At 48.6% G+C, this 12,663-nt stretch overlaps 1 protein-coding gene across 1 annotated transcript; it reads right to left on the reverse strand.

Moving 5' to 3' along the window:
* Positions 1 to 430: 430 nt before the first annotated feature.
* On the reverse strand, positions 431 to 11,186 carry LOC149335944 (E3 ubiquitin-protein ligase RNF217-like). Its single transcript, XM_089552492.1, has one exon. The coding sequence runs from the start codon at positions 10,966 to 10,968 to the stop codon at positions 9,463 to 9,465; it is 1,506 nt and encodes a 501-aa protein (XP_089408618.1). The 5' UTR covers positions 10,969 to 11,186; the 3' UTR covers positions 431 to 9,462.
* Between the last annotated feature and the right edge of the window lie 1,477 nt (positions 11,187 to 12,663).

Below are 12,663 nucleotides of genomic sequence, written 5' to 3' on the forward strand. Positions count from 1 at the left end.
TGGCCTGGAAAGGGATGTGTCCGTTTTAAAATACCGCGAAACGCTTTTTTTTTCTTATTGTCCCATGTTTTGTGCATATAAAAAAATATGTGTGCTTTACTCTGGCCCTTCCTCGCATATTTCGCAGTTTTTTTTTTGTTTCACGAGTATGAAGGTATGTAAGGTGTGTGTGAGCGTCCAATGGCGGGGGAGGCATAAAATGACTTCAATGAAACATTCTTTGTTTCATATACGAGCTACATTCACCCAAGATCGGCTTTACCAGGTCCAGAATCTTTATCAGGTCCGCCATTTTCATCTTGGTTTACTGTCCACTAGCTTTGCGTCCTCAGCCATTCGCATAGGACACAAGGATGCGCAGCCAGGCGCATACGTGACACGCATGCGCAGACGCAGCATGCACGCAGACAAAGGATGTAGAGAGCATTCGTTCATGTAACACGACGCCTTTTATTTTCAATAGCATCTCACTTTTCTCAGCCACCAGTGCACAAAAGAGAGCACGCGGACGACATCGCACAGAAGTAAGTAATAATAATAAAAAAATACAATCGAAAAAGACGCTGCGTCCACCTGTTTTCTTCTCCCACACCAGTTCCAGGAACAAGCTAGAAGTGTCGGGTTGGCCGCCCGCGGGTTTCCAGACACAGCGGGCTTGAATCGCCTACACGCTGAATTCTTTTCACTTCATCACCGACGAGGAGAATGATAACACAGCTTCCCTAAACGAATAGGGCCCATCTGTACCGCATATTCCAATAGCCACAGTAAAAGAGAATTACTTTTTGGGAACTTGTATAAATTGAAACTCAATTCTTCGTTACACAGTCCACATCATCAGAGCGAGGCGTCAGATCCCTTACAAGAATTTCTTTAGACAATCTATTGACTGTCCATAGGCTTCTGTCTAAAAGTATATAAACTGTATATAGACAAATGCTGGATAACAGTCTATAGGCAATACAAATCCGATAAACAGTCTATAGGCAATGTTTATATTTATGGCCATACACTTTTAGTAGACTTGTCTATAGACAGTCTATATAGTATGAATAGAGAAAAAGAAATACCTATAGAAAGACAATAGAGTCTATAAGAAGTCTATAGACTGTCAATAGACTATATTTATAAGGGCGAGACCCTAAACCGTTGAATACAGAACTCCTTCAGTGCTCCGATTAATGGACTAGAAATAGAAATTAGCCCATTACTGAACACTTCATTCTCCTCCTCGAGTGTAAAACAGGAAAAAAATTCAGCGCGTACCGTACCGTGTTACAACATAGCCCCAAAACGTAAAACGGGGGCGTCACAAGGGCTTAAAAGCAAACATCTCCGACCACACACGGCCGCGGCTCGTAATGGCAGAACCAAAACTGAAACCAACCAAACATCTCTCAGATTATAATATACAACATGGTGTGGTACTCGCTTGTGCAGACAACTTGGGGCAAACCACGTAAAAAAAAAAAGAAAAGAGAAAAATCTCTTCACTATGCTTCCGTTATTACAACTTTTCAATACTGGCGTTCTGAGCGCCTCTGTCAGAACATCGGCACTTTCGGTCGATGAGCAGTCGTTGCCTCACATAACGCAATGAGAACGACCCATAGTAGCGCGAATGTCGAATTGCATCAAAACAACTCCATGCCATGACTCACTAGAACACCAACTACAGGTTCTAGTGTACATCTAAATTTCTGCCATCAGAAAGCCGCTTAGTTTTCGCATTCAAAACCAAGTTGGAAGTGACGCAGAAGTCCCAGTTGCTCAGCGCGTCGTGGAAAAACTGGCTGCGTGATATCCTCCAGCGTTATTATTGAAAGAGCGTTGAAAGAAGAAAGAGAATTTATCAAACAGGTGTCGGGAGAGGGGAAGGGGGTGGAATTAGGAGTGGTGTGGGCACTACCGAGAGCTCTGCTCAAATTATCTATTCTATTTCCTCGTTTCCCAGGCTCGACAGTCGACGTAGCTCCGAGCCATTTCTCAAGACACTCGCTGGCATCTGGACGCAGAACGCGGCAAAAAAGTGTCCCCACGCTGCCGATTGAAATCAGGGTACCTTCTCTGCTCTTCACGAAACGCGAACCTCATGGGATAAAAAGTTTTCCCTCAACTCCTCCACCACCCCGTGAACTGCTCTTTTTTGTCGCATGAAAATGTACTAAGACGCTCCATTAAGCCTTACAATAATTTCTTCTATAGATTATCTACAGAAATTGTTTGAGACGAAAGCCGCGCTTTGCGCTGAATGCAAAAAAAAAAAATGAACAAAGGTTCAGTAAAGATAATCTTTTTACACACGTAATATGAAAATAACAAAAAAAGACCACGCGGCCGTTCTCAAACCTCGATCACTGCTAATGCAGGAAGCTATCATGGGTGACTCAGAAATCGCTAACGGAGCTCTCGGCAAAAAAAAGAAAAAAAAGAAAGAGAAAAAGAAACCGTACAGGCGGCCCCTGTGACTCAACAATGACATGTGGCGTAGTGGCACATAGCGGCACAACGGGCAATACGAGAGCAAGGATGCAGTGATGAGCCTAATTACTTTCGTAATAAGAGATGGCAACAGCCAGGAAGTGGGTAGCGGTGGACATATTAACACACCGTGAAGGGCGTATGTGGAAACACGGGAAGGGGACACCACAAAGCCCCATCGTCTTGTCTTTCTGCAACCGTCTCTCGTGTTTCACAAAGTGACCAATAGATGGAGGAGCTAATTAGTATTCAAGCGTTCGTTAAGCCTAAATTTAGTATTTAGAGTCCACAAATGAGTACACGCCTAATGGACGCTCGTATAGAGACGAAAATGTTCGCCGCTTTTTCAAGCAGAGAAGAGCGGTCAGAATGCGTAAAGGTTGTATCGTCCCAGTGCTCATTAGACGCCCAAGGAGAATCATCAGAGTACTCTTCAGAACGATCATAGTCATTAGCTCAGTCTGGCTTCAAGCGAGCCTTAGAAGCTGAGAGTCTCCAAAGCGGATGTAGAGGCCGCTGATGCCAAGAGTGGCTATACAGCTGGCGTAATTACGCCTCATGAATGCCGCCGCTTGTCTGAATGTGAAACCATTACCGCTGCTTCTATTCAATTCATTGTCAAAATACGTCTCCAAACTGGCCGACTCATTTACCTCCACCCGTAGCGCCTTGGTCTTAGAATGGAGAGCCAGAACCCAGCTGAATAGGCGCCATTTCTTTTTCAAATCTGCGGGTGTTACTGGTACTCACTCTACGCTCCATGGCCTCTGCATTACGGCCTCTCAGGCACAGAACTCGCGGCACTGACAAAAAATGAACAAATGAATAACTGTGTACATAGGAAAGCCGAATTCACGTGTTATTGAACACCTCGATATCGATGGCAAGTGAAATGGGGCTGTGCGAATGCAGTCTGCAACTGAGCCCCCCCCCCCCGGGGGGGGGGGGGGGGGCGAAGTAATGACGTCACGTTCACGTGGTATTTAGTTGTCTACGTAGCTGCTGGCGAGTATCATTCAGAACAGCATTAAGATCTGGGGCCTTATTTTGTAATGAAACGTTTCAGCATTCGTTCTTTTGCTTTCTTGCCGTCCGTCAGTCCTGCCTTGAATACTGGAGCTGACGAATCAGTCATAACGTCACAAATCGCAATTACCAATGATGTGAAGGAAACGAATCATCGAAAAATACGACCCCAGCCGTCTACAATAGAATTTAGCAAGTAGAGCAGTAAACAGTTAAACTGAAACCGGTGCTATCTGTAGGGACCATACTAGGCAAGGAGTGGGCGAAAATAGTTGACAATTAAACAGGACAAGGAAAAAAGCAAACAAAATTGATTCTGGCGTATAACTCAGCACATCGGGAGAAACAATGGGATGCATCAAGTTGTCTGCACACGACGAGTACCACGCAATAGGTTACGATTTCGGCTAGGCGTCGTAATCCTTCCCTCTCTCTCATATCATGTTCGAAAAAAAAAAATAAATACGCGCAAATAAATAGCATTTCAAGGGCACACTTTGACTACTCGAGAAACACAACTAGAACAGCGACATGTACAAGATCACAAATCAGGAAGTTTCAAAAGTACTACGCGAAAAAGATACGGAATGGCAGCAGATTGTATTCACAAACGCGTATACACATACGAACAGTGTATATGTTAGGACACAAAGGAAAGCACGCTCTGAAAATTCGCGCGGGTGTACAGATGCAAGAGACGGCAGCAGCAGTAATACCTTAACTAGGAGTTGTGACGTCACACGTTCATCAACACAGAGCTCTCTATAAAGATCACACCACTTCCGAAACTCCCTAACTGCTCATCTATCAAAATTCGACGCCCTGATTGAGTCCAAATTCGGAGATTAGCAGACTGTCGCGCCAACTGGCGGCATTCAGATGAACTGCCCGAAGCTGTTCGACATGAATGCGGTAAAGCACAAGGAGTTACAGTTCACAGGTGGCGCCACAATCGGCTAGCCTCCAGACACAGGCCGCACACTTCAAACACGAAAGGAGTGAATTGGGAGTAAGCTGTCCTCCAGCGCAAAGGGTGCGAGCTAGAGAAGAGCTTACTCTCTTTTAACTCCCATATTGGCGTACTCGTGTTTGGAGTGCAGGTGCTGGTCAAATTTTGATTAGGGAGTTTTTTTTTTTTTTTGTAACTGGTAACTGAACTCTGCAACAACATGCGACACAATGGCAAGCAAATGAGACAAGGGCTGCGAAACGGCACCTGGTGTACGCTGTGGCAAACCACGCTTCCGCGACTAACACCGTTAGAACAGAGCTCATCGCAAGTCCCCCGACGGGAAGAGAAATAGGCAACCTTGATGACTAAAACACCACCCCAAACGCAAGTGAACCCGGAAGCAAAAATGTTCAGTCCTGTCCTTCGCTTTTACTTTTCACAGGGTGTTCCAGCTAAGCGGCAGTTTAGGCGAGGAGCCGACATTGAAAAACGCAGCACTCTGCAAGGGCACCAGTGCGTATAACTTCTCTCTCCTTTTTTTTTTTTTAAGCAGACGGTGCAGCTACAGACGATTCTGGTTCAGGCCCATAGGAGCGGGCTGTCTTGCATTCTGGACTGCGCAGACGAAACTGTCATCACAACATTGCCGACGGCTAATGCACAAAATCAGTAAGTAGTTTTACACTTGTGTCACCGGCAGGAACCCATTTTCCGGGTGCCAGAAGCAATAATAAGAACGGCGTGTCCATCCGGGGTTTTCAGGAGTGTTGTGCCTACCCCACCAAAAAGAAGCGACTGCTATGCGAAAAGAATGTACTGCAAATCGACGAAGCGGTTCTGGTAGCAACACCGTACGACTTGGCAAAAGCGTCGCAACAACCCTGGAATGACGACCTTGCCTGAGCATGCAGCAGCAGTCGCAGCAGCGAAGGTAAGAAAAAAAAACAACAAAACGAAACACGCGACAGTGACTGCAAAGCGGTACATTCTTCGCAGGGCACCCAGTTTGAAAACCGTCCAAGAATATTCCGCGCGCTCGAAAGCAGCCGCAACCGGCTCCTACGGGGTCGGATGTCGATAACGGAGTTGTTTGCGCCTGCTTGCGTTTTTACCGTTTCTTTTCGGGAGTGAGCCAGGGAGGCAAAAAAGCACAAGAAAGTTTTATCCGTGCCGATCGATACCGAGCCCCGACGCGCGTCTATTCCGGACCAGAACACGCCACTACAGGTACACAACCGTTACTCCTAAGACTACAAAAATAAAAAAGAAATAGAAAGCACCGAGACACAACGAACTCCATGAAGGGGGCACAACAGCTCTTTTTTTTGTTTCTTCCTTGCTTTCTCGAAGCAGTGCCTTTCACACGCCGATCGCGTCGCGGCTACCAAAGAAGAGGAGATCGTGTGGACAGTATCCCACGAAGGCCGACCTCCGCATAGCAATAAGTAAAATACCCGGAGGGCACTTTTTCTTGCTTCTTAGGTCATGTACAGAGCTCCCCGGCTTCTATAAACAAACATGTCTGGTTCGATAATGGCCGTCCGATGAAATTTTTTTTGTTTTCTTTAAGTACGCTGTTACATTAAACAAGAGGGAAAGAAATGCCTTGCCGCATCTTAAGTACCGTTCCGGGATCGTGCATATTGCCAGCGTCGCTCACGGCTACATAGCGGCAGCCTGCCCCGACAACACTAGGGATTAGCACAGCCATACGGAGAATACGGGAACGGGTTGTCGTTGCTACCGTTTCCAGCCTTGCCTAGTCACATTCGCCGTATACGGTGACAGTTACCGTAGTTGTCGTGTTTACCCTACAGCTGTGCTAAAACTCCACATTGTGGGCTGGCGCTGTTCGTCCACTTGTTAGACACATCATACATCAGAACAGGAACGCGATGCAGCCGAAAAACAAGCTCTGCTGACGCGCAGTCACTAACCAATGAAGAAGGAAATGTGTCTCGGAAATCCGTTCCAACCCTTTGCCTCTGCGTTTCGGATCGATAAGGCGCAGCCTTATCAAAATACGCGTGGGGGAAGGAAACCGGTGTCTACTACAACGACCTACACGAATGCTTTGCCACCGAAGGGCACGAGGTCCGGACAAAGAATGGAAGAAACCTTGCTTTCACACTGCCTCCCACGGCCGATGCCCCAAGGTGTAGAGCAGAACTCTGCTGCTACAGAAATCGACGTCTTTTAACAAAGAAGAAAGCGTCACCTCCTCGTCAATGGACACCTTCATTCAAGGCCGACTACGACTCCAATGCCGACCTTCGGCGCCGGACGCTAGAGGTAAACCGTGACCTCTAACGGCTGTTGGAAAGAAAATAGCAATAATAAAGGCAGATGCGAGTACGTATCACGTCTGCAAGACTGTATCTGGCTTCCAGGCACGAAGGTCATCCTCGGGACAAAGCAGCCATATATACTGCAGGCAGCATTTCAAGGTGCTCTCAGATCAATGGTTCCAGATGCTGCGAGACATTTAAAGCCAATCGTTTTCTTTACTTCTCCGCTATCTGTCCTTGAGCACTGCAGCGGTGGTTCGCTGTAACGAAGTCGTAAAAGCAGCCCCGCCCCCCTGGGATCCCCTTAGACAATCCACAGAAACTTCGTAACCTTCAGTCAAAAATGCTCGCAAGCTTACTGCGAATGCCAAGCCCTCGCAAATGAACCCGGTCAGAACGGAACGGTCACGCTTCGTTTCGCTGTGCCACGATCACGCCTCCCGGAGACACAACACGCATTCAGGGAGCACTGCTATACGAGCGGCCGCCATAGGGGACTTGCGCAAAATCAAGCGCAGCGATGCAATCAAGCGGCGCCGAGTTGAACGGCCGCGTCAACCAGAGAGCGCTTCGCACGGCTCTCGAAGCCCCGTAAACCTCGTCTGAAAAAGCACCGCACGAGAAAAAGCAGAAAACGCGTACAAAGCGAAGCGACAAGACGCCTTCCAAAGCCGCTCAAAGTCGGATTATTCGCGCGGCGCTGCCTCGTTTGGGAGCGTACGGCGAAGCGGTACGCCTGCTTGAAATCCTGTCAACAACCTCGCCCTAAGCTGCTGCTTTTTTTTTTCTTCCTATTTTGTTGAGATACAGGGAGAAACCGTAGGAGATAACTTGCTGCGCATGTTTTGAATGTAGCTCTTTAGCGAGCGCAGGCGCGACTCAAGAGTCTCTGTAAAGGTCACAACCAACAAGAAAAGGGAAAATTTTCTTCACTCGAAAGCTCTCGGAATTTCGAAGCAAGGCGGTGAAACGGAGCGACTGAATCGCTACCGATTCAGCCACTGCTTCGAGAGGGATGAAACGTAGCTCATATTCCATTCTATATAGTGCAGGAAAAAGAAACAGTCTAATTAATAAGTTCTCCTGCTTTAGTCTTCTATCTCCAGTACATCATTAGGACAGTGCATGAATGGAGACTCGACTATCTCAGTGCCTGACTGCAAGGAGAGTATATTCGTACCACTCTCCTTTGACATTTACTGCTGTGGTGTTGTCAGTGCTCTATATAATAGAACACTATCTCATGTATCAGAGTTAAGTATGTCTCCATGTCTTACGTTGCACAGGTGCACTGTGTCGAGGAGATATAATCACAGATAAAAGCTGAAAGTTCACATTTCTTAGGGGCAACAGCTACCTAGCAATACAAAGTGTTAATACAAGATACGCTTATGTTGATCGCATTTGCCAAACATCTCATACAAACGGTGCAAGAGGAGAGAACAACTTTACCTCACAACTATACCCTCAGGATTACCATTTGTTACAGCTACGTAGGGCACTGAAGTAGATGGGACAAGCACCTCTGTCTCCAAGCAATAGCGTGAAATGCAAGAACTTATAATCATGCCGAAAATCTGATGTTGCTGCTTGAATGGTTCAAGTCTTGTCATCAAAAGCAAATAAGTACCCATATATTTGGTGTCACCAATGTACAGTGCCAACAATGTACAAGCACTGTCACTAATGTACAATAAAAAACAATAACAGCAACCTTTAGAAATAACTGCCTTCATCCTACAGCAAATTTGTGTTCAAGATGAAAATTTCTTTGCAATGACACAGAAGCACCACTGAACTTAATAAGCTGCGGAGTCAAGACAAACAGTTTTGAAGAATGTGATCACTGAAACTAGCCTTCCATATTGTAGAAAGCAATGTTATCTTTTGAAATGTGCTACCTCATGCTGCCAACGTGACTGAAAGCACCATCCGAAATGAACAACCGTCTGAATGAAAGAAGGTGCACACGAGCGCCTTGGGAAGACATTTGTTCAAAGATCACATGGCAGCAAAAGGCAAAGAATGGCATTAATGACATTAATAAGAAATACCATCACAGGGCCACATAATGCTTATTTCTGCTGAACAAGAGCAATGCTCTTTAAGTGGTCATAACATCCAATAGAGCACATTGCAGTGTGCAGAATAATTGCAGCACCAATACACCTCAAAGAGAGGTTTCCAAATGGAAACTTATGAAAGAAATTCAGAAATACACTTTCTTTTTTGTTTCAAAAAGTGGTCACAAAGAAAAATGTAGGGGGTCTCTCCAAGCCAGAAGGGTGCTCATAACCTCTTTCAACATCTCACTAAATAATAGTTGTGTTTCTCTCTCCTTCAGTTCACTCAAAATGGACAGAAACAATGTGTAACGACATACAACACCATCAACAGTTACTGTGAACAAGTCTTCTCAGAAATGTGTGACATCAAAAGTTACACAAGGAGCTTTGTGAGAACAACTGAACAGAGCTTTAGGAGCCCAAATGACGCAAGAATGGCGCCCTGCACCTTGACTTTATCAGAGCCACCGCAGTTTCAACATGTATCAGTGAAATGCGTTCATTAAAGTGGGCGCTACAGAGAGCAGCCTTGTCTGTGCTTGCGGTACACCAGGGGCGCGGCGGCTCCGAGGCATCAGGCGGCGCAGGGCCTGTACAAGTGCTTGCGCATGGCAGAAGCTAGCGGGGGGGCGACAAACGAACAAACGACTCACGAGAAACAGACCAGCCGGGGTGTCGAGTCCGTCTCTAGATTGACGGACTTCTTGACGCTGTGGTAGCGCTGAACTAGCCGGAGACCCCCGTAGAGGGGGAACGCGAACGCACCGACACCGACCACGATGACGCCGGCGCACAGCGCCAAGACACCGACTATGGGCGCGGCGACCAACTTGCCGCCGAACACGGCACCGCGGACAATCTTTCGCTGGAGCGGCTTGTCAGCCTTGTAGCGGAACTTGCAGCCGAACACGCTCAGCTTGCTGTAGTGGTCTCCGAAGAACTTGAGCTGTCGGAACCGGTCGCCGCACCGGTAGCAGAAGTGGGTCTTGCAGCGGGCGCAGTGCATGTGGTCGCAGCCGGTGATGCGTTGGATGAAGATCTTGCACTTGGGGCACCGCTGGGCGTTCACCTGTCCGTGCGCCGTGGTGCGGGCCCAAGCCTTGAGCAGGCGGTCGCCCTTGCGGAACTGGCGGCAGCTGAGTCCTTCGTGCCACGGCGCGTGGCACGAGTAGCACCAGGAGCCGCCGCAGGCCGTGCACTTGAGCGGCTGGCTTTCGGGCTTAGGCCGCCTAGTCACGTGATTGCAGTGCGGACACGTCTTGGTCGAGACGTTGGCCGTCACCAGGAGTCGGTGGAAGTGCTCCTTGGAGTCGGCCGGCAACCTGGCGCTGATCTCGTCTCGAGACACGAACTGGTGGCAGCGCACGTTACAGCACTCGATCTGGATGCTGTTCTGTCGCACGCGGGAGGCGTAGTACCGCTTGAGGCAGGGCGTGCAGGCGGGAAAGCCGCAGCAGGGCCGCCTGTAGAGCGGCACTGTCTCGAGACAGATGCCGCACTCGGCTATGCCCCACGGGCCAACGGCGAAGTGCGGTTCGGGCTCCTCGCCGCCAGACGGTAGAGAGGCGAGCTCGGCGATGTGCTGGTGCCGGAGAAGAACGGGTCCGTTCCCGTCCAGACCGGCCTCGAAGAGACGGAGGACCTCTCGGAGCAACGCGTCGTGGTCGTATTCCGAGGCATCCGAGGTGGTGGCGTTGGACGTCGACGAGTGGATCGAGGACGTCGCGATGCTGGAGTCGGCGCTGTCCCGCCGGCGGTAGTGCTGCTGCGGCGGCGGGTGTGACGACGGCTGCTGAGGCTGCTGGCGGCCCGACGCGTAGCGCTCGGGGTCCGAGTTTGGGTGGTTGCGCCCGAGCTGCGGGCACTCGGGTCCGAATGACAAGAAGAAGCACTCGAGGATAAAGCGTAGCTGCTCGAGATCGGGCGTGCGAATACGGTTCTTGATCCTCGGCGCACCGCCACCGAACGCGGTCGCCGAGCTCCGGCGATGGTGGCCGCCGCCAGCGTCGGAGGAGGAGCGGCGCGGTAGAGACTCGCGCTCCATGGCGACGAGCTTACGAGAGCAGAGTTCGGTCTTCTTGTCAGCGATGGCGACGGTTGCAGCTCGGTCTCGGCGAGGCTGCTGGGGAGACGCGGGCGACGGCACAGCCGCCATTATAGGTGCATCACTATTCGTTGCTGCTTCAACGGCGACGATACGCGCTCCGCCGGGAACGAGCGACTGACATATAAACAGAGCGCGTTGCGGGCTGACCCATTCAGCCGCAGTGGCAGAAGAGGAGGAGGAGGACGAAGAGAGGAGGAAAGAACGGGCTGGATGCTGAGGGAACGCGCTGCCGCAGCTGCTCGGTTGCTCCTGGCTGCTGCGTCCGCCGCGCCACCTATCGCGCTCTCTCTCGTTCCACACGTCCACCTACAAAGCGCGCGCACGCCCTGTCCAGTCATCGAGTCATTGTAATCTCTCTAGACTTCGTTAGAGGGCGCTGTCAAGTATGCAACGGAGAGGAGCTTTATGCAACGGTAGGGTGCACACGGTCTAATGAAAACGGTGCGTGCGCTTCGCGGTACAGCTCCGTATAGAACAGGCATGAAGGAAAATTATTGATGATAAGAGAATTACAAGCTTATCTGCTTCCTTTTCATAGTCGAAGCACAAATGTACGCCTGCTTTCATTAGACTACGCCGGTGAAAAGATGAAAGCCGTCTGCTCGTCTGTGCAGTGAGTCGTTTAACTTAGCGACATTCATATTCTGCACCGTCCTTTTATAGTGCCACTAAAGAAATGCAGCAGAAAAAAAAAAGGAGGCAACAATATGAAAAAAATCGCGTTGGAGGTTCACAAAAGCGACATAATTTTCCCGGCGCTCCGGCAGATGGCCTTGGGCTTGTATGCGCGACATTAAGGGACATTTCAAGCTAAACTAATAAAGTCAACAATATCAAGCTGCACAAATTTGACGTAAAAAACACTGAACAAAAACTTCCTTGAACACCATTCGTTGAGCGACAGTGCTCTAAAAGTAAGCTGCATCCGTTCGCATTGGTTCGCATGAATGCCAGAACCGCCTTCAAATAAATTTGCGGGAATACATTGCCACCTACCGGAAAATTTGTAACATTGTCACTGCTTGCGTGAGGATGGTGGATAAGAGATGGCAGCACAGGATAGCAACCTCTCACGCATGTGCCGCGAAAGTTCGAAATTCTTTTCCTGCTCTCATAAAGACATTACGTGTTCCAACAGAGACAATGCGAAGGCTACTTGTTGTTTAAGAAAAATATCCGCCCCATTATTACCATTTTTTTCGGCAGAAAAGGGGAGAGCGTTTGGCGCTTCTATAGGCGCTTCTATAGTGGCGAAAATTTGTTTAAATTTCTTCCGCGCACACTGATGCCTGTATTACAGTAGAATATGCAGAAATGATTGTCCCGTAAACATGTCAGGCGCAAATACACAACACATTACGTGGTGGAGGCATTATAGTTTATCTAGTGCCTTCAATATTTCGTGAATGGCTACTCCAACACTCGGAACGTACGCGTAATGCCAGGGGGTCGGTTTAAACCAAGTTTAAAAGAGTCTTCAATGCAAAATTTTGCTCCGTTTCATTTCACTTACCGTTTTAGAACGGGCAGGCACGTTCTGGTCTGTATGCTTCTAAAATGATTACAAAAATGAGGCTAAGGGTTTTTCTGATGTTCTGGTGCGCACCAGAGTTTGTGTCGTCCCTGTGTTGTCCCAAGTCTTTTTCAAAAGCGCAATTATGTCTCACCATGTTAACTACCAACTAGCCCAATTTGAAACCCTCTTACATTTAAGCATCGACATTTATTCATATATCTATTGAA

The sequence above is a fragment of the Amblyomma mixtum genome, chromosome 7, assembly GCF_055824585.1.
Source record: "Amblyomma mixtum isolate Tamu chromosome 7, ASM5582458v1, whole genome shotgun sequence".
NCBI lineage: Eukaryota > Metazoa > Arthropoda > Arachnida > Ixodida > Ixodidae > Amblyomma > Amblyomma mixtum.

Bases quoted from the DNA above. Each gene is read 5' to 3' on its own strand.
- LOC149335944 (XM_089552492.1), bottom strand. From the start codon at position 10,968: ATGGCGGCTGTGCCGTCGCCCGCGTCTCCCCAGCAGCCTCGCCGAGAC.